Source organism: Mastigoproctus giganteus, chromosome 7, assembly GCF_048544385.1.
Source record: "Mastigoproctus giganteus isolate SK-2022 chromosome 7, ASM4854438v1, whole genome shotgun sequence".
NCBI classification, from domain to species: Eukaryota; Metazoa; Arthropoda; class Arachnida; order Uropygi; family Thelyphonidae; genus Mastigoproctus; species Mastigoproctus giganteus.
In genome coordinates this window covers 105,834,481-105,857,895 of record NC_143581.1, presented here as the reverse complement: position 1 = coordinate 105,857,895, position 23,415 = coordinate 105,834,481, and the positions used below count along the sequence as shown (strand labels likewise).

Genomic DNA, 23,415 nt, shown 5'->3' with positions numbered 1-23,415 from the left:
AATAAAATATGTGAATGATATAAACAATATTTAATATTCTTTTATGTAGTATAATTAATAATAGAAGTGTTTTTATTAGGTCTGTAAATTATAAATTTATAATAATTTTATAACCTAAATTTATAACACTATTTTTGTAGTGTAGTACATACTATATTGTGTAACTTAGGTATAGTGTAGTGTTATTATTGTACTTTAATTGTTGACTCCTGGCTTTCTTGGCTATGAAGGGCTTGTACATAGTACTATTCATTTCTGTTGTTGTATAATAAAGAGTATATTTCTTTTTTTAATTTACTTACTCTTATCTATATACAGGGTGTTTCAAAAATGATAGTCAATAATTTAAAGGTGAAAAGTACAAACTAAAATAAGCAAAAAAAGTCCCAGTGAACATTGGGCTGCAAATGAACCATTTTCGAAATAATGCACATTTTCTGTTAAGATCCGCCACTGACTATGTCAGCACTAGTTTAGCAAAAAGCTGTGACTCCTTTTTAAGGGTGGTTTTATTAAACATAAGATAATAAATTTTTAATTTTTGGTTTCAACACCACAGGATGTTACAAAATGTGTTCAAAATGCTGTCCTTGCATCGTATACAGCTTTATAGTCTTCTCTGCATTGAGTTGCAAATCCTCTCAGGCATTCCTGGGTCATTTCTGATTTGCTGAAAGGCTCCTTCAACCCGACACTGCAATTCCTCAGCTGTGTTAATGTCAGAAGTGTACACTGAGCTTTTTACATGACCCCAGATACAAAAATCGATAGGATTTAAGTCTGGTGATCTGGGAGGCCACATTGTAGGCCCACCTCTACCTATCCACCATTGACCATACCTTATAGTTAGATACCGAGTCACAACTTATGCAAAATGTGCCGGTGCACCATCATGCATAAACCATATGTTCTGGCGTTGCTGAAGTGGAGCGTTATCATCGTTAAGGAGGTCTGGAAGAACATTCTGCAGGAACTGAAGGTACAGCTCTCCTGTTTAGCCTGTTTGGCAGAAAGTGTGGTCCAATTAGACAGTCTCCTAGTATTCCTGCCCAGACATTCAACAAGAAACATTGCTGATGTCGTGACTCGTGAATTGCATTGGGATTTTATCAAACCGAACATGACAGTTATGAAAATTAAAAATACCATCATGAGTAAACCCAGCTTCGTCAGTGAACAAAATGTTGTTTAAAAATTGGGGATTCAGGACACATTGTTATTGCATTCACTGGCAGAAGTTCACTCTGGGAGGGTAGTCTGTATTGCTGAGACTTTGTACACACTGGATATGGTAGGGGTACAGTAATTGGCAATGTAAAATTCCCCACACACTGCTATGACTCAGTACATGCTCTTGCAGAGCAACCCTCCTTGTTGAAATTCCTGGATTTTCTATTCTTTCTAACACCCTTTCCTCAACATCAAGTGTTATGCTTCTAGGCCTACCTGCTCGTACTCCATGTGTGAAGCACCCATGTTCTCTAAGGCGTTGATGTACCCTGATGAATGTGCACTTGTTGGGCTGCCTTCAGCGGGGAAATGCTTCTTGGTACAAACATGTAGCCTCAAGTGCACTGCCATTGGCTTTACCATACAAGAAGCGCATGTCTGCCTACTCTTCGTTGCTGTAACCTCTTTCCATGTTGACTATCCTTTGACTAATATGCCTGTTATGTCTCAGAGCATCGAGAGAGGGGGGAAAGGGAGAGAATGAACAAAACCTAACCTAAACAAAGTCAGTGGTGGATCCCAACTAGAAATGTGCAATATCTCAAAAACGATTCACTTAAGGACCCATGTTTACTAGGCTTTTTTTGCATATTGTAGTCTGTACAGTTCACCTTTAAATTATTGACCATCACTTTTGAAACACCCTGTATATACTCTTACTTATAAATGGTACTCCATAAAGTCCTGTGCCTGTTTTAAATTTAATTGTCACAACTAAATGACATAAAGCAATTGCAGTCTTTTTTATTATTAAGAAACTTCAAATTATTATGAAACTCCAAAAGTTTATGTTCTGCAATACACCATTCAGTACATGTCAGTGTATGCACCCTTAATGGGCTTTTTTCACTCTGTGGCTGAGTTAGTCAGTCTCAGGCGTAGATAAGGCCTCCGTAGCCGAGTGGGCAGGAGCGGGAGTGCACTAGCACACGCTCTTTGAATAGACCGGGGTTCAAGCCCCTGACTGCTGAATACGGTCGATCTGCCAACCCGCACTGGACCAGCGTGGCAGATTATGGTCCATTTCCCTCAGCATGAATTGTTGAGGAGGCTTCCATCCTGCAGTGGGTTGATAATGGCTGCACTTTACTTTTTTTTTTTTTTTTTTTTTTAGGCGTAGATAGCAAGGTTTTCCCCCCAGAAACTAGGGGGGGGGTTTGTCCAGCAAAACAGGTAAATCAACCGGAGAACACACGCAATTTACAGACACAAATATGGGTTTATGTATTGAATTACAGGTAACCCTAATATAATAATTTGATTTTTAATTTCATTTGTTCAAATGACTCTGTTCAAATATTTCCATAAAAAATAGTTTCTTCATTGTGTATTTTATGCAATAAACATTTAATTCTATAATTATTTTCATTATCTTTTACAATCTATATGGTATACAGTTAAAAAGTTATTTAAAAGGTATTTTTAAAATTCTTTATGGACATTCCCGAAAGTCACAGACCAATTATAATTTTTCCTATTGATTATTATATTCGATTAATGCATTTCGTTTTGCGCGATGTGCTTGTGGGACGAATTAATTGTGTTAATCGAGGCCAGCTTGTACGCTGATTCCATAAGTGCCATGTCTGCATTGGAGAATAAATTTTCGGTATTGCATCCCATCATAAAACAAATCCTTTCCTATTAAAACCATCTATGGAATAAAATCACTCAGTGAAGTTTTGTTGAATTGGGCATTCTGGTATAACAGGTAATGAAAGAGTAGATCAGGCAGCCAAACAACCAAACAGTACAACATGAGCAATTTATCAAGTACCATACATGGATTATTTGAAGTATATAAAAAAAGTCTGCACATTTCAGTGGTCAAAAATATGGAAGTCACAAAGAATAACAAATTGCTCCAAATCAAAGAGGAACCACCATTATGGATTTCCAGCTTCAGACAAAACAGACAGGAAGAAGTTGTACTAGCAAGTCTAAGAATAGGACATACACACCTAACCCATATGGTTCTTCTCGTAGGGGATGACCCACCTCGATGCATGCATTGTATTTTACCACTTACAGTCAAACATATACTCTTAGATTGTACGCACTATTCCCATTTCAGAAAAAATAGTTTCCACTTTCGGTCATGGCTGCAAGAATGATTATCGCTTACCCACATCATTGGAAATAGTGCTGATTGAGCCAAACTCGATACCTTCCTTAAACAAATATATACATATGAATTGATGCCAAACTGGACAAAATTATTATATTACTGTAGAATGATAATATAGGAACTGGCACATTTTGGCCTCAGCTGACCTTTATGCCCTTAAACATCCATACCAATACCAATTGGTATTGGTATTATACCAATATTTACCAATTGTTCCAATATATACCAATACCAATTAGTGTTAAGAATAAAGAGAAAGGCTTTTGCTTTTGTAAGGATGACTACAGTGGTATCAGACAGTTTTTAAATCTGTGCAGTGGGACCAACTGATAATATTACCAATAGCATATTCTAAACGGAGAGTAATCAATAAACTACTAGATTTTTCATACCAATGAAGAAATGCTATTCAAGGCTTAGATTTAATTGGATGTGAGATGAACTATTGAGATATGGTAGAGAAGGAAAGTAGGATGCATATAAATTATCAGGTGATACACAAGCCTATGGTAGATATAAATTAGTTTGTAATCAAGTCACAAAGGAGATTAGGCAAGCTAAGGCAGATTATGAGAAGTCTCTGACAAAGAATGCAAAGAAAACAGCAAACACATCAATGGGAACGTGTAAATGTTATCATAAAGGAAAACGTCAGTGATCGTGGTTTCCCTACAATGAATTTTTTTTTTTTTGTTAGTTGTTGGCACATTGGCTTCTGTGGCCATAATGCACCTCCAAAAGTTTTTGCATTTTACTCTGATACAAGCCTGATGCAGGATTCGAACCCACAACCTTTGGGTTTCCAGGCAGGCACTTTACCCACCTGGCTAGCCTGGCCTGTCATTTCAAGCCTAGTATTTCAAGCATTAATGATATTAAGAGTAGGAGACTGGCAGAATTACTTAACAAGTACAAGTTAATGCTGAAAAAAGCTGTGAGTTAGGGTTGAATTTGAAAGTGTCTGCAATTCTGCCCAGACATGATGGGGGGAGTATATGATGAGAGCCTTGTCAATCAATTCAGACCTGGAGAGATTCTGCAAGGCTCAAGTGGTAGAATTTTCCTCAGCCTGATCTGTGCTTGTTAACAGGAGAGACCGCTTCTAAAGGAATGGGATACACTTAAATAGAAAGGGTGCAAGAATATTTGCTGATTCTATCGAGGCAGAGTTAGGTGGGTCGGAAAACTGCTAGCTTGGGGGGAGATACATGGACTAATAGATTAACAGTAGCCGCTGGCAGAGGTGAAAGTGATTGTTGCACTGCTTCTATTGAAATACAATTGAGCAGCAGCAGCATGGAAAGCAAGGTAAAGGGGATTTCCAGGACTGCTGGGAGTCATAGTGGAACAAGTAAATATATGGGCTGTGTTAGGGCAACTAAGAGAAGAAACAGGTGCATGTATACTTGCATGGACACCAATGCTAGGAGTAAAGTTAATAAATTCAATGAGATTGAAGTGCTAGTCAAGACATCAAAGGCAGATATTGTTGGGATATCAGAGACATGTGTTACACAGACATAAGCAGTACAGAATTGGAATTTGGGTAGTACAATGTGTACAGAAAGGATACACGTGACAGGAAGGGAGGAGGGGTTATGCTGTTAGTTAAAAAACACATAAAATCTAAGGAAGTGCATCCAATTGATGTTGGTGAACAATACAATGTTGAGTCTGTTTGGTGTGACATAAGCACCTAGGAGAGTAGGTGTGTGTTATAGGCCTAATGAATTTGACGAGTATAATGAGCAATTGTGCAGAGAAATAGAGTGGGCCAGTAAATCAGTGTCTTATAATGGGGGATTTTAATTTCCCGGAGATTGACTGGAATTTGTGGGTTTGTCACTCACACACTAGCAAGATTTTGTGGATTTATTGGATAATTGTTTTCTACAGCAGCAGGTTCAGGAGGCAACTAGAGGAGTAATACTCTTGATCTGATTATCAGCAGTGATTCTTCATGCATTAAGAATCTGCAGATAAAGGAACCACTAGGTGGCAGTGATCACAGTGTGCTGAAGTGGGATTTACTCAAATAGATGACTATCATCAGGGGTAAAGGGAAGTGTTTTTGCTTTCGTAAAGGTGACTATGGTGGTCTGAGACAGTATTTAAATTCTATACAGGGGGACCAACTGATGATGTTACCAACAGCAAATTCAAAATGGGAAGCATTCAAAGAATTAATCTTGGAAGCTACTAGGCTTTTCATACCAACTAAGAAATATTGTTCAAGATTTAGGCCTAAATGGATATGTGAGATGAACTAATTACACATGTGACAGAGAATAAAAATGCATGGGATAAATATAAAATAACAGGTGACACAAAAGCCTATAATAGATATAAGCTGGTCTGTAACCAAGTCACAAAGGAGGTTAGGCAGGCAAAGGCAGATTATGAGAAATCTTTGGCAAAGAATTCAAAGAAAAACAGCAAAGAGTTCTTTACTTATGTAAACTCTAGAAGGAAGGAGATGAATCAGATTGGTCCACTTGATATCGATGGTTCAACTGTTGATGATCCTGCTCAGGTAGCTAACAAACTAAATGGATATTTTGCATCTACATTCACATATGAGGAGTTATTCAGGGAGGGGGGGGGAATGCCAGAGGTGTATTAAACTCTGGCAGTAAGCTAGATAATCTTCTAATAACTGAGAGTAAAGTGAAAGAGAAATTGTTGAAGATAATCACAAGAAAGGCTTAGATGGAAAGGGTTAGATGGAATCTATCCAGTTATATTAAAGGAGATAGCAAAGGAAGTAAGCAAACCCTTAGCCATAATTATGAGAGCTTCCCTGGACTCAGGGGAGGTACCCATGGACTGGAGATGTGCAAATGTGACCCCAATCCACAAAGGAGGATCAAAGGGAGACACAGTTAATTATAGACCTGTTAGTTTAACTTCTGTTCCAGGGAAATTAATGGAGGCAGTGGCTAAAGAAGCATTTCAGGGTCATCTAGACAAGACTTTAGTTATAGCTCAGACACAGCATGGATTTGTTAAGGGGCAGTCTTGTCTGACCGATTTGATTGGATACTATGATGTATTCATAAAGGAACTGGATGCAAAGAATGACTTTGATATCATATATTTGGATCTTAGAAAGGCTTTTGATACTGTTTCACATTATTATTATTATTATTATTATTATTATTATTATTATTATTATTACTAGCTGTATGGTGCAAGGAAGCCTGAAGCTTATGCTGCACCAGCCAAAAAAAAAAAAATTCCCGAGTTACCCTGAGAGAGAGAGAGAGAGAGAGAGAGAGAGAGAGAGAGAGAGTTAAAAGGGAATCACCAAGAAAGAGAAGAATGATGATATCCAGCTCAGGACCCTGGGCGTGCGGCAAATTGCTGCTATAGATAAAGGGATGGCTGAGTGGGAGAATACAGAGAGTGGTGATCAATGGACGCTGCTCTTCATGGACTAATGTTATCAGTGGAGTCCCTCAGGGTTCAGTGTTGAGTCCATTGTTGTTTTCTGTATTTATAAATGATATTGATGATGGTATATCAGGCTTAATGTCCAAGTTTGCAGATGATACGAAGGTTGGTAGGGTTCTTAATGACACTAATGACAGTACCCTGGTGTAACAGGATCTAAAAAAGTTGAGCAGATCGGCTGATTGATGTCAAATGAAATTTAACATTGACAAATGTAAAGTACTACATATGGGAAGCAGCAATCCCAGAGTGACATATCAACTCTGTGGTACTACACTGACAGTAGTACAGAATGAAAAGGACCTGTGGGTAATTGTGCAGGCAGATATGAAGTTTTCAGAGAGTGCAGACGGTCTGCAAGAATAGCTCATGGTGTCTTGTCAATGATATATAGGAATTTTTCTAGCAGGGATAAGGAGGTGATTATCCCCTTGTATAAGGCAATGGTCAGGCCACACCTTGAATACTGTATACAGGTTTGGAGGCCTCATTTAAAGAAAGATGTAAAGCTGTTGGAAAACGAGTACAGAGAAGGGCAACAAGATTAGTGAATGGAACAAAGGGTTGCTCTTACGAAGAAAGGCTTAAGTTTTGAAAATTACAGTGTCTGGAGACTAGGCACCTGTAAGGTGATCTGATTGAGGTGTATTGAGTCCTTGAATGGTTTGAGTATGCTCAATGCTGATGGGATTCTTCCACTTGTTCAGAATAATCGCCTGAGAGGGCATAAATTCAAATTGAGGAAAGATGGTTGTAGGATAGATGTACGAAAATTTGCCTTTAGCCAGTGGGTGGTTGATTGCTGGAACAAACTTCCATCTGTCGTTGTAGAAGTTGATGGCTTAAATAGGTTCAAGTCAGAACTTGACAAACATTTGGAGTGAGTGGATGGGCGAAATAAGGGGTTTTTTTTGGTTTTTTTTGGCTAATGCTATATAAGCTTGCTTTCTTGCATCATGTGCCTTTGCTAATGCTATGCAATTAAAGGCATTTAAAATTAAGGCTCCTGGAGTTGATGATATATACCCAGTAATTGTGAGGGAGGCAGCCAGAGAGTGCTTTGAACCATTTAGATTAATTATGAGAGCATCGGTGGACTCAGAAGAGATTTCTTTGAATTGCGATATCCACTGTCTTATATTGATGGAAAGCTTACCGAGGACAGGGAGGTGTGTCATAGTGGTCAACGGGGTATGACAAGCTTTGAAGTGAGTGGCAGTTGATATTAATGACCAGCATATACCCAGATACCATTTGGAGGTAGTGTATTCTGTATGACTTTAATAAGATGTATCAATAATAAATAGATGACCAAATATTTATAGATTTTTTTCCGTAATGTTCTGGTTTCCCCAAAAAGGTTTTGGGGATGTAATTTTATTGAGATTTTCTGAACTAAATATACAATGTTGAAACTAATCAGTTAAAGTTATCATGATAACTAGATATACTTGACATGTTACATTTGATACTGTTGAAGCACAAGGACATTTAATAAAGTATTAGTCTGTTTGCTCATGCAATACTTATTCATATAGTGCTGTTTTCATGCCTTAAATAATCAAGTAGGCAGAAGAAGCCTGTTATAATTATTGGTAAAATGGATCATCAAATATTTGTTCTTCCTCATATTTATGAGTAAATATGTGTCGAGCCATATTCGAAGGAATGCTCATTTAACGAAAAAGTTATCTTCTTGGCAAAGTGTATACACAATATGCATTGTACTCTTAAATAGCGTGATGGTGCTGATATAAAAGCTTACTCAAAGTAATGAAAACAAACAAAATTGGGAAAGTAAAACAACAGATTTGACCTTGTAGCAAAATATGCGAACTGGCCACCACCCTATGATCTTTAACAACATACTGAACCAATTGTTGGGTCTTCTGAATTTTTGGCACCACAGTGATGATAGACTTTGGTGGTATTGTAGTTTTACCATTTAAAAGGTAAACTGCAGGTAGTGCCATGTCAAGCTATTGCATTCCTTGGATACAAGCAGAAAATGCTGCTGCTCATGGAAAGGACAGCAAAACATTTTCCATCCATGAGAGCTGACGACTGGAAGTAGTGATCTCCATGTTAGCATGGGTCATGATTACACATCCCTGACTTCAGATTCTTCAAAACCGATTGATTTTATTTTTTAACTAAACAGTAGTCCAATGAAGAAGTTAAATAAAGTGCACCTGACCTCTTCTCACTCTTTTCCTTGGAGTTGCTGAGAAGGGACACCATTCTTTGAAAGATGTTATCAAACAATATAATACCAAAAAAGTGAAAAAGTGTATTAAGTGTCAAAGGAACTGTATTAAAAGTAAGTGTTAAATCAACTGCAAGTGTATTAAGCATTAAAGGCTATGTTGCATCCTATATTCTATAAGTGCGTATTTTTTGATTGGTCTTCTCAACGATAAAACCCAGGTTTCCGAGAGATAAAACCCTATGATCCTCACCTTATACCGACTAACTCGACTGAATTGCAAAAAAGATGATAAAAGTTCCTTCTGTTGAGATGAAATTTGAACCCAGGCCTTTTCCATATTCAGCGGAACCTGAAGCTGCACCAATATGTTTTTTTTTTCCCTTTTTTTTTCTTCTGTTTCTTTAACATAATGCCAGTGTGGAAATAAAACATTCTTTGAACATACACTGTGACAGAAAACGAGCAAAATGAATGGAAGCTCCATACTGAAAGCAATGCTGCAAGTAGCAACTGATTATAAATTGAATTTAGAATTTTTTACTTTGTTAAAAAATATGAAAACTAAACAAAATAAGATCTAGTGAAGAAGATGACAAATATTTGTGAATAGGTTTATAAATATAAAAATGCATTTTGATTTTCAGATTTCTATAGTTAGTTTGCTTATTACCCCGGGGGCTCACATCTGGTGAGTATGGGCTTGGCAAACCCAGGGTCCTGAGCTAGATATAATCATTCTTCCCATTCTTGCTTTCTTCGTGATTCCCTTCTATTTCTGATTCTCTCTCTCTCTCTCTCTCTCTCTCAGGGTAACGCAGGAATTTTTTTTTTGGCTGGTGCAGCATAAGCTTCAGGCTTTTAGCATTAGTATTAGCATTAGTAGAGGCATTTGATGCAAGAAAGCAAGCTTATAAAAAAAAAAAAAAAAAAAACCCACTTCCACTTCACCCCTCTGTTCGTTCAAAATACCTGTCCAGCTGAGCCTTAAACTTATTTAGGCTATCAACCTCCACCACAAGGGATGGCAGTCTGTTCCACCAACCAACCACCCGCTGGCTAAAGGCAAATTTCCACACGTCTATCCTACATCTGTCTTTCCTCAATTTGAATTTATGCCCTCTCAGGTGATTTTTCTGAGCTAGAGGAAGAATCCCATCAGTATTGAGCATGCTTAAACCATTCAAGGCTTTATACACCTCTATCAGATCACCTCACTGGTGCCTAGTCTCCAGACACTGTAATTTGCAAAACTTAAGCCTTTCTTCGTAAGAGCACCCCTTCGTTCCATTCACTAATCTTGTTGCCCTTCTCTGTACTCGTTCCAGCAGCTCTACATCCTTCTTGAAATGAGGCCTCCAGACCTGTATACAGTACTCTAGGTGTGGCCTGACCATTGCCTTATACAATGGAATAATCACTTCCTTATCCCTGCTGGAAAAATTCCTGTATATCATTGACAATACTCCATGAGCTACTCTTGCAGCCCGTCTGCACTGCTCAGAGAACTTCATATCTGCCTGCACAATCACCCCTAAGTCCCTTTCATTCTCTACCACTGTCAGTGTAGTACCACAGAGTTGATACGTTGCTCTGGGGTTGCTGTTTCCCATGTGTAGTACTTTACATTTGTCAATGTTAAACTTCATTTGCCACCTCTCAGCCCATCTGCTCAACCTTTCCAGATCCTGTTGCAGCAGCATAGTGTCAGTAGTGTCCTTGACAACCCTGCCAACCTTTGTATCATCTGCAAACTTGGACATTAAGCTTGATATACCATCATCAATATCATTTATAAATACAGAAAACAACAATGGACCCAGTGGCACCATATGGCTAATAATAATAATAAATAATATAAAGCATGGTAATTGCACCCAGATTTTTGATAGAATTTTTGTGCTTCTGAAATTAACTGATTGATTATTTTATTAGAAACAAAAATTTATTTTCACTCTGCATTATGAAATAACATTAGCATTGTTAATATTACTTTGGCCTTCAAAGGCCAGGGTAATTAAAAATTCATCACACTGGCTTTTATGGATGGGTTGAAGAGAATTTTTTTATGATTCTGGTCATTATAGTAATAAGTTAAAACAGTCACACCATTGCATTCCTCCTGGTGTGAGAAAGAAGAAGGATAATGAGAGAAAAAAAAATAAAAAGCAGAAAATGTAAGAAAAAAGCACAAAATCAGATGACAATGTTTAAAAAAAAAAAAAAAACAAGAATGACAGCGGAGAGCGAATGGCTATTGAGTGAGAAAAATTTACCTGTCACCCCCTTTACCCCTGGACTGATTGGTGGGCAGATGAACCAGCATGGCCCCCCTCTCTACCCAAGCAGACACCACACCATGGCTATTTCGCTGCCATGGTGTGGGACACAGATATTGGTCAGCAGGACTCATACCTGACCAGTGTGAAAATGAGCAGCAAAGAGGTGCTCCAACATAGGAATCCCTTCCCTTATGAACTTTCTCTCACTCTCCCCCCCCAACATGGGTGCCCTTCCCCTTTTTGCCTGGTGGTAATTCCATGAGCAGCTGTCACCTCTCACCCCAGGGCACAATAGACATCCAGTCCTTGGGGGGGGGGCAGTATTTTATTAACCTCCTCCCACTTCGTCTTCTGACTAGTATCTTCCATTTTCACTTTTTTTTTTTTTTTTAACTGGGCTTTCCCCATCAACAGGGTTTGTCCTCATGAGTGCTTTACACTCCCTACTGCCTGGCCTGCCTCCTTGTGGTGCTGGATGCTAAACTAGAGGTTTTTGTGTGAAAACACAGACCTAGGCTAAGAGGCTGGATGAACAACACAACACCACACTAACTACATGAACACTCACTAACCTACATAAATCTGGCCTCAACAGAATTCTGTATTCATCACATTGCCTGACACAGAGTTTGGGAAAACACCGGAGCTGCATTACAAATAACACTATATGCTGTTCATATTATGAGCACAATTTAAGAAAGCATGAGAGAGTTTAAATCATGTGTTCTTTTGGGAAATGGGGGGGGGTAAGGAGATTCTAATTGCCAAATTGTTCTGAATGTTGCTAGCTGCTGCTGCTGCTATTTTCATACTTCCCACCCTTTTTTTTTTTTTTTTTTTTTTTTGTTTAGGCTGGAGAGATGTTGATGATAAAAAGTCTCGCTCAGAAGGCCATCTGGGGAAATTAGACGACCTTTTTCACCAAATCATCAATTCGCGGCCTGCACATGCAGCGGAAGTCAAAGGTAAAGAATTTCTTTTCAAAAACAGTTACTGGACAGATTGATAGTTATATACCTGTTTCCATTATCACAGACATTTCTAAGGGGACTCGCATTGATTAAACCCCACATATCAACTTTAACATTGCAAAAACAGCATAACACTCACAATTCTAATTCTCTGTTTTCTAATTATTTACAGGTATTGCGGAGTCAACGGACACGCCCCAGCAGCAACGACGGCAAGTCAGAAAAAGCATCAAACATCTTTTCACTCCTTCCCCAAAGTTTCAGAAAATAATGAAAAGGTGAGTCCATGTAGTTTTTAGTCCCCCCTTATTGTAGATTGCCTTGTCCATTCATTATTATGCTGACCAATGGAAATGTTCTTATATATGGGGTGCTTCATTTTAAATGGATATCCATTAAAATACAAATAACTTTAAGTAAGAGTGCTGGAGACATGAATTTTATAAGTAAATTTCTGAAAAAATTGCAAAACTACAAATGAGTTTGTGCATATAGTGTATTGGAGTATAAACAGAAAATTTATTTTAGTTTTAAAACTCCATAACATGGATTTTGTAGGCAATTTCGACAATCTAAGGAAGTGAAATTATGGGATTTGGAAGCTTAGGAGAATGTTTAGGGAGACAGTGGTATCATGATTGTTCATCAGCTGCTGTGGTTGAGAAATGTTTAGCACAGGTTAGGGAGCCTGGTAGCAAGTCCACGTTGCTACTGAGGACTGCAGAAAAAAAAAAGGGAATGTTAATATGACAATTGTCATGCAGCAGCAAGGAAATTGAAACTGTTCTGTGCAAAGTGCATATCAGCAAAGCTGTTACACTACAGATGATTATTTGAAAATGCCTTCTGATGAGGCTTGGTTTGTCTAGCTCATTATGTAAACTCTGAGAAATTTGCCTATGTTTAGGGAAACTTCTTTTGAAGCATACAAAACTTTTCTACTCCATGTGAAGATTGGTGTATGGTGTGCAGTGAGTTGCTACGGAATACTGGGACCATCCTTTTCAGAGAAATCACACCCTCTCATTGCAGAAAATGAGGTATATTTCTGTATATGGACATAGTTCATGAATTCTTGTAATATCGCACTGTAGAGGAGATGGTTCAAGTATTATTTCAGTAAGACAACAACACAATAAGTTACACTTTGCATGCATTTTATGGCTGCACTGTCCTTGTTTGGAGATATAATTTCAAAAGGAATATGGCCACCACAGTAGTCATTGTCCTTTTTTGTGTTTTGAACTGAAAAGCAGCATATCCAACATCACTCCCAATACATCTCAGGCAGTGTTCTGAACATGCTTCATTGCACAGAACAGTTATGTTGTGATTACGATGGTAAACATTTTCAACATTCTTTTTGTAAGGTCAGAGAATAAAGAATGTTACTTGTAAAAATCATGTCTCCAGCAATTTCATTCAAAATTATTCGCATTCTCCTAGATTCTCATTTAAAATAATCACCGTCTTGACTGTTGAACTATTCACTTCTAATAATAAATTTCTTTATTCTTAATTTTTTAGAAATAAAAAGGGAAGAAAGGTTCCATACTAGCCATATATCATGGTTTTTTATATTTTATAACAACTCTTTAAGTTCTTTAAGATACCTTTAATTATTTTAAGGGACTGGTGGAGAGTATCCATGTGCCACTTAAACCAAAGCAACAAAACCAAATACTGCAGTAGTTATTTTTATGAGAGATGAACTTTTTTTTTTTTTTTTTTTTGACATATTTTCAAATTATATCTTAATCCCAGGGGCTCACATCTGGTGAGTATGGGCATGGCACACCCAGGGTCCTGAGCTGGATAACATCATTCTTCTCTTTCTTGGTGATTTTCCCCTTCTACTTTTACCTCTCTCTCTCTCTCTCTCTCCCTCTCACACACACACACACACACACACACACACACACACATGGTAACTCAGAAATTTTTTTTGGCTGGTGCAGCATAAGCCTCAAGCTTCCTTGCACCATACGGCTAATAATAATAATAATAGTCGGAGAATTTTGAGTCACTGGGAAGAGATAAGTTTTGAAAAAAATTGCCATTTTATTGACTTAATTAACATAACCCCAGGGGCTCACATCTGGTGAGTATGGGCTTGGCACACCCAGGGTCCATTATATGGTTCAGTTGAAGGAATTGAAGTCCAGAACATACAATATTCCTGCACTTTTTGGTCAGGTAAAATTACACAAGCCTGGATTTCCGATTCGACCTACTGTTTCCTACAAGAACTCGGCATTTTCAGCCTTAGCCACACATGTATATAATATTATAAAACCTTTTAGACAGGTTATACAATTTGGAATTAAGAATTACGATACATTATTTAATAATCTTAAAGACTGTAGACTCGGCGACAATGACAATTTATTCTCATTAGATGTTACCTCATTATATACGAATGTAAACGTTGAATACACATTAGATATTATTTGGGATATGTTAAATAAAATCTCGACACCGATTAATTATACGAAGCTGCCCATTAAGGAAATTTTTCACTTAATTAAACTATTAGCTGAGGCTAACTACATCACCTTTCGAGACAAGGTGTACAAACAAATTTTTGGATTACCAATGGGTTTGAGCCTGAGTGGCTTAATGTCAGAGATCTATCTCTCAACGATTGAGCAGATACATTTGACACCTTTTCGTCCCCGTATCACATACTATGGGAGGTATTTAGACGATGTTCTAGTTATTACTGATAGTAGTACTATCCAAGACATTTTACATTCGTTTAATAATATTCATTCTAGACTCAAATTTACATTGGAAAGGGAAGATACGGATACTAAGTCATTAAACTTTCTAAATTTCACGCTTACCCGTGACTCGAACAAAATACAATTTAGCATCTATCGAAAACCCACAAACACCGGTATGCTTCTTCATTATAATAGCTACCACCCGTTCGCCTACAAAAGATCGATTATCTTTAATCAATTTCTAAATGCCTATAAATATTCAACGACGGATTCTGCTTTGGACTCAGAAATACAAATATTAACTAGCAGATTCTTGAACAGGGGTTATCCCATTAACACAATAAATCGAATTAGGGTACAAGCTAAGGATAGGATAAAAAATACTACACCAATCAGCAATAGTAATATCAAAAAATACTTTATTTCTGTCCCATATGTTGAACAGTGGCACAAACAACTTAACAGATTCTTTAAAGATACCGAATTTAAAATTATAGCTAGGCCTATACGGAAGTTACACACTATACTGAACAATCGCTCGGTTCTTTCCGCGTTCGCAACACAAATTAATGATCTAGTATACAACATTTCTTGCGGTGATTGCGACTCGTCTTACCAGGGTTCGACGCGGTTTTCTCTTAATATTCGTGTAAATCAACACGAAACCTCAGTTCGTGCTTCTCGGTCAGCAGCGTCAGAATTAGCCTTTCATGCCATTAACGAAAAACATACTTTTTTATTTAACGAGGCCAAAATACTTAACGTTCAACGTAATTATACGCGACTATTAATTGCAGAAACCGTTGAAATTAAATTACACGAGAATTCTGTTAATGTTCGGCGGCCATATTTGATCTCCGATGCGTGGACCTTTACGCGCATGCGCGAAGACATATAATCACTATTTAAGTTGCAGGTTTAGCCTGATCCGGTAATTTTCATTCCTGTGATCACGACAGTCGGTCGAAAAGCATTGTCAGCTTCAGGAAGGAAAATCGTTTTGAATATTTTCGTTAATTCTTTTAATTGCGTTAATTTGAATTTTAATTGTTTTGAATTGATTTTGAATTGTGTTAAATTGATTATTTAATTATTTATATTTTACTTTAATTATTTATATTTTACTTTAATTATTTATATTTTACTTTAATGTACCGGTAAGTTGTCGATTTTTTCGTTTTTTCCGTTCTAATTTCTGGAGGGTATCATACGGAAGTGTTCCACGTACTATATTGAGGTAAACTCCTCTTATTAATTTACTAATATTATTATCAACGTAGAACATATTGAGTATTACAGCTCTGATTCATACTATGTAAACAATATCATAATATTTATATATATTTAATAAGGTAAACTTGATAATGTAGTACACATAATTGCTGCATAACTGGTGCATAGTGTTATTATTGCATTTAAGTATATTTGACACAATAAGTGTCAAATATACTTTAGTATAGTAATTGAATTGGATTTGAACTGAAATCATGCCTCAGACCAGAGCAGCAAAGCAAAGGGCTCAAAGTAGCTTGAGTGCTGTAGCTTTGGGAGAACTGAGGGGGAATGGTTGTCATCTGAATCACAGCCTCACAAAATATACTACTTGTTTGATGTTTGCAGATCTGTGTGGAATGGGACATGATACGGCCATGGGGGGGTGCCTTTGTGTGAGTTCAATGTAAAGAGCGTGAGGATATTGGGCATTAACTCAGCATTCTGATAGGTTGAAAACATGGTACTTATGAGAGCTTGAAAACAGGGTGGATGCTCCCATAGGAATTAATTTGGGTAGCTGACCAGGCTTGCAGCTGCTCACCTCAACACCACATTATCATTATTAGCCATATGTTGCAAGGAAGCCTGAGGCTTTTGCTGCACCAGGCAAAAAAAAATTTCCAAGTTACCCTGAGAGAGAGAGAGAGAGCGAGAGAGAGAGAGAGAGAGAGAGAGAGAAGGGAATTACCAAGAAAGAGAAGAATGATGATATCCAGCTCAAGACCCTGGGTGTGCCAAGCCCATACTCACCAGATGCAATCTTGCACTATCACATCAGGCAACAATCAAGGGAGAATGTGCTATGTGCTGGTCCCACAGCAGGTAGCTATTGTCAGGAAAACAGGAAATATAGTCTGCAAAATGATAGGTGGAATAGGGCCAGGGTATGTCTATCAATGGCAAAAGTTGATAATGTTGTAGAGTAGATTATCATATTTTAAGAGCACAAAAGGTGATAGTTGTACACATTGGCACAGATGAAATTAAAATAGAATTTTTCTAAACAACTTGTATCCATCCATATGGCGGCATGCAATTGTCCTGCATTTTCCAAACCCAGAAACGATCCTTCCTATACATATAACTATCACCCTATCTCATTGTCCAGCTGTTTAGGAAAAATCTTCAAACCAATAGTGCATAACAGACTTACGTGGTTGCTAGAAAAAGGGAATGTTTTGTCATCCCACCAATTTGGATTCAGAAAAAATAGTTCGATGCTAGATCTATGTGTCAAACAAATATTAGAAACTCATTTATAAGAAAATAGTATATGGTGATGGTAAATCTAGATCTTGAAAAAGCTTTCAATACAACTTGGAGATTTGTAATCCTACGATATCTTTTTCAGTTTGGATACAGAAGACAACTTCCCCAGTTTACAGAAAAATTCCTTACTGACAGAACGTTTCAGGTACAATATAAAGGGTGTCTATCTACAATACATATACAACAGGAAGTAGTATCCCAAGGCTCAGTATTAAGTGCAACCCTGTTTGCCCTTACGATGAACAATGTCACAAAGGTTATATCACCTCTTCACTTGAAATCTATATGTATGCAGATGATCTTTCCATTTCATTTCAATTACAAAGCATGAACACGATTGAGCAACAGCTCCAATTATCCATAAGCAAAATAGAAGCATGGACAAAAAATAATGGATATAGAATATCTGAGAAAAAATCAGCTGTTATACATTTCTGTAAAATCAGTGGTCTTCATCCTGAACCAGTTTTATACTTATTATTATTATTATTATTATTATTATTAATAGCCATATGATGCAAGGAAGCCCGAGGCTTATGCTGCACCAGGAAAAAAAAAACGTTCCCGAGTTACCCTGAGAGAGAGAGAGAGAGTCAAAAGTGAAGGGAATCACCAAGAAAGAGAAGAATGATGATATCCAGCTCAGGACCCTGGGTGTGCCAAGCCCATACTCACCAGATGTGAGCCCCCATTAATTTTCCTCTACTTGTTGCTGAAAATTCTCCTTCTTACAGGCTTAACATTAGACAGGAAACTAAACTTTCATGAACGATGAAAGTTTAGAACTAGCTGTCTCTCAAAACTTAATATCTTGCACACAGTATCTTCAATGGCCTGGAGAGCCGACAGGTATACATTACTAAAATTATATAAAACTTTAATTAGATCTCGATTGAATTATGGATCTCCTGTATATGCTTCAGAAGGACGGAGCATGTTACATCGCCTATATACCATTCACCATAGTGCTCTCTGCATAACTCTAGGAGCATTTAGAACGTCACCAATTTACAGTTTGTATGCAGATGCATTGGAACCCCTGCTGCACCTTCGGCGAGATTATCTACTATGCATGTATGCGCCAAAAATATACAGTCAACCATCACATCCAAATTGGTCCATTATTCATGATCCACTATGCACGTAATTATGATCGCAAGCAAAATCATAATAAACCAGTAGGACTGCGTCTCAGACGCTTAGTATGAGTTTGGGAAATACATTTCCAGCACATTTCTGTAGTAGATATAAATTCAGAACCTCTTTGGCTGCCAACTGCAGATGTGCCTTTGTCTGTATCATATCTTACAAACTGGAAGAAAAAAGACATATCTCCAGTTGTTATTAGCATTAGCATTAGTAGAGGCATTTGATGCAAGAAAGCAAGCTTATGCAGCATCAGCCAAAAAAAAAAAAAAAAGAACCACTTCCACTTCACCCCCCTCTGTTCGTTCGAAATACCTGTCCAGCTGAGCCTTAAACTTATTTAGGCTATCAACTTCCACAACAAGGGATGGAAGTCTGTTCCACCAACCAACCACCCGCTGGCTAAAGGCAAATTTCTACACTTCTATACATCTGTCTTTCCTCAATTTGAATTTATGCCCTCTCAGTGATAAATCTGAGCAAGAGGAAGAATCCCATCAGCATTGAGCATGCTCAAACTATTCAAGGCTTTATACATCTCTATCAGATCACCTCGCTGGTGCCTAGTCTCCAGACACTGTAATTTGCAAAACTTAAACCTTTCTTCGTAAGAGCACCCCTTTGTTCCATTCACTAATCTTGTTGCCCTTCTCTGTACTCATTCCAGCAGCTCTACATCCTTCTTGAAATGAGGCCTCCAGACCTATATACAGTACTCTATGTGTGGCCTGACCATTGCCTTATACAAGGGAATAATCACCTCTTTATCCCTGCTAGAAAAATTCCTGTATATCATTGAGAATACACTATGAGCTACTCTTGCAGCCCGTCTGCACTGTTCAGAGAACTTCATATCTGCCTGCACAACCACCCCCAGATCCCTTTCATTCTTTACCACTGTCAGTGTAGTACCACAGAGGTGATACATTGCTCTGGAGTTGCTGTTTCCCATATGTAGTACTTTACATTTGTCAATGTTAAACTTAATTTGCCACATCTCAGCCAATCTGCTCAACTTTTATAGATCCTGTTGCAGCAGCGTACTGTCATTAACAACCCTGCCAACCTTCGTATCCTCTGCAAACTTGGACATTAAGCTTGATATACCATCATCAATATCATTTATAAATACAGAGAACAATAAAGGACCCAATACTGAACCCTGAGAGACTCCACTAATAACATTAGTCCACGATGAGCAGTGTCCATTGATTACCACTGTCTGTCTCCTCCCCCTCAACCACCCCTTTATCCATAGCAGCAATTTGCCTCCAGTGCCACACTACTCCAATTTGTGCAGCAGTCTTACATGCGCAACAGTATCAAAAGCCTTTCTAAGATCCAAGTATATAATATTAAAGTTATTCCCTGCATCCAGTTCTTTTGCGACTGCATCATAGTATCCAATCAAATTGGTCAGGCAAGACTTTCCCTTAACAAAACCATGCCGTGTCCGAGCTATAACTGAAGTCTTGTCTAGATGATCCTGCAATGCTTCTTTAACCAGTGCCTCCATTAATTTTCCTGGAAGAGAAGTTAAACTCACAGGTCTATAATTACTTGTGTCAGCCTTTGATTCTCGTTTGTGAATTGGGGTCACATTTGCACATCTCCAGTTGGCGCAATATGGCCTTAGTTGCTAATGCTCCTAAAAACCAAATAACAAACAAACATCTCCAGTCCTGAGTCCAAGGAAGCTCTCATAATTATGGCTAACAGATTGCTTACTTCCTTTGCTGCCTCCTTTAATATAACTGGATAGATCCCATTTACCCCAGGTGCCTTTCTTGTGTTTATCTTCAACAATTTCTCCTCCACTTTACTCTCAGTTATTACAAGATTCTCTAGCTTAGTGCCAGAGTTGAATACACCTCTGGCATTCACCTCACTGATTAACTCCTCATGTGTGAATGTCGATGCAAAATATTCATTTAGTTTGTTAGCGATATGAGCAGGATCATCAACAGTTGACCCATCGATATCAAGTGGACCAATCTGATTCATTACTTATGTAAACTTTATGTAAACTTTATGTATTACTTATGTTCTTTACTTATGTAAACCTCCAGAGTTTACATAAGTAAAGAACTCGTTGCTGTTTTTCTTTGCATCCCAACCAACCATTTCTCGTAATCTGCCTTCGCCTGCCTAACCTCCTTTGTAACTTGGTTGCAGACCAGCTTATATCTATCATAGGCTTCTGTGTCACGTGTTAATTTGTATATATCCCATGCATTTTTCTTCTCTGCCATATGTCTCATTAGCTCATCTGACATCCGTTTAGGCCTAAACCTTGAACAATATTTCTTAGTTGGTATGTAAAGCCTAGTAGCTTCCAAGATAAGTTCTTTGAATGCTTCCCATTTTGAATTTACTGTTGGTAACATCATCAGTTGGTTCCACTGTATAGAATTTAAATACTATTAATTTAAAGGGAAGGGTTATTGCCTTTACGAAAGCAATAACCCTTCCCTTTACCCCTAATGGTAGTTACCTCTTTGAGTAAATCCCACTTCAGCACACTGTGATCACTGCCATCTAGTGGTTCATTTATCTGCAGATTGTTAATGCATGAAGAATCACTACTGGTAATCAAATCAAGAGTATTACTCCCTCTAATTGCCTCCCGAACATGCTGATGTAGAAAACAATCATCCAATAAATCCACAAAAGTCTTGCTAGTGTGTGAGTGACCAGCCCCCAAATTCCAGTCAGTATCTGGGAAATTAAAATCCCCCATTATAAGACTCTCTGATTTACTGGCCCATTCTATTTCCCTGTACAGTTTCTTATTATACTCATTGGAGTCATTAGGCCTATAGCACACTCCTACTCTCAATTTTGATCTCCCAATGCTTATGTCACACCAAACTGACTCGACACTGCACTGTCCAGCGATGTCGACTGGCTTCACTTCCTTGGATTTTATGTGTTTCTTAACTAATAGCATAACCCCTCCTCCCTTCCTATCCTGTCTATCCTTTCTGTAGACGTACTCCCTAAATTCCAGTTCTGCATTCCTTATATCTTTGTGACACCACATCTCATATCCCAACAATATCTGCCTTTGATGTTTTGAGCAATACCTCAAATTCATCAAATTTATTTATTAAACTCCTAGCATTGGTGTACATGCAAGTTTACATGCACCTGTTTCTATTCTTAGCTACCCTAACACAACCCATGTGTTTACTTGTACTGCAGTGACTCCCAGCAGTCTTGAAATATCCTGCATCTTGTTTTTCAGGCTTCCGCTCATTCCAATAGAAGCAGTGCAAGAATCTCTTTCAACTCTATAACTATAATTTTCTATAACTGGATCTACTCAGAGAATGTTTATCCTCTTTCCTTGTGTTATTCTTTCATTCTTGCCATACTAAAACCAGCAAAGACTCTTCTTTGGTTCAAAATTATAGGCTAATATCTCTCTTACAAGCTGCATGGGAAAAGTGTTTTGAGAGAATGGTACATATGAGGCTTACATGGATCTTAGAATCAGAGAATGTTTTATCAGATCATCGGTATGACTTCCATAACAGATCCACTCTCAACATACTCATTACAGCTCAATCCAATATCTGCAATGCCTTTGTCATGAAACAACATGTAAATGGTCAAGTTAGATATCAGAAAGGCATTTTATACTATCTGGTGAAATGGTATTATTATTATGGACCATTATCATCTAGAGCTAAGAGGTCATCTCCTTCAGATACTGCCGCTTCCGTAGTCGGGTAGGAAGGAGCAGCAGTGCATAGCACACGCTTCTTGATTAGACTGGGGATCGAGCCCATCACCACCAAATACGGAGGATGCGGAAAGGTCAGGGAATGACCACCGCATATTCTCGGAGCAATATGGCCTTAGTTGCTAATGCTCCTAAAAACCAAATAACAACAACCTTCAGATACTTTAGTTTGGGGAGGGAAGAGAGGAGGGATTGTGCACTCAATGTTGGTAGCTTTACAAGCATCAGCATGAAAGTACAATTATAAAATATAAGATAAAACAACATTCTTTGTGGTGGGGGGGGATCTTGACCTACTGGCATCAAGGATAGAACTATGAGCAGAAGGGCATGGATTGCAGTTTTTGATTAAACAGGAAACAGCGAAGGTAAAGAAAGCCAACACGAGAACGACGAGAAACGTTGGATAACTTACACGGAAAATTAGTTTCTCGATACAGCACCCTAGTGCTGCTCGCTCAGTAAACAGACGGTAGGTGTTATCGGTCTGGAGCAAAGCCAAGAATGATATATTGATTGACAGGTAGGCGTGGCAAATGATGTGCTGATTGGTGTGCGAACAAAACACACGATAACATTGGTCTAGTAGCACTCAGAAGCACTAATGGTAACTTGCCCTAATGAACACTTTTCATAATGGTGAAAAAAGATCAGGTTACCTCCGCTTGAATCCCACAGGAGCTTGACTCCTCCCAAAGTGGAGGGGGTGAAATAAATTTTTTTATGAGTGTATTTTTATTTTCTTGTTCAATAATATGCCCTAATGGTGAAAAAAGGTCATGTTACCTCCACTTGAATCCCATGGGAGCTTGAACCCTCCCGAAATGGAGGGGTAACCTAACCTTTTTTCTTTAGAATCATGGGTCAACTAGCACATAAATTGTTTTTTAATAAAATATTAATTTTTTATTTCTGTACTTTTATTTTTAAGGTCAGGTTATGAAATATAAAGAAACCTTTTCCTTTTTTTGTAACCAAACC

At 38.0% G+C, this 23,415-nt stretch overlaps 1 protein-coding gene across 1 annotated transcript in view; it reads left to right on the top strand.

Moving 5' to 3' along the window:
- Positions 1–23,415, top strand: part of LOC150083126 (ankyrin repeat and fibronectin type-III domain-containing protein 1-like) — a 558,629-nt gene that overhangs the window by 366,088 nt on the left and 169,126 nt on the right. The window contains exons 16-17 of the mRNA XM_090378398.1: positions 12,151–12,264; positions 12,443–12,548. Of these exons, the coding sequence (XP_090234524.1) occupies positions 12,151–12,264; positions 12,443–12,548 (220 nt within the window). The remainder of the gene's footprint in view (positions 1–12,150; positions 12,265–12,442; positions 12,549–23,415) is intronic.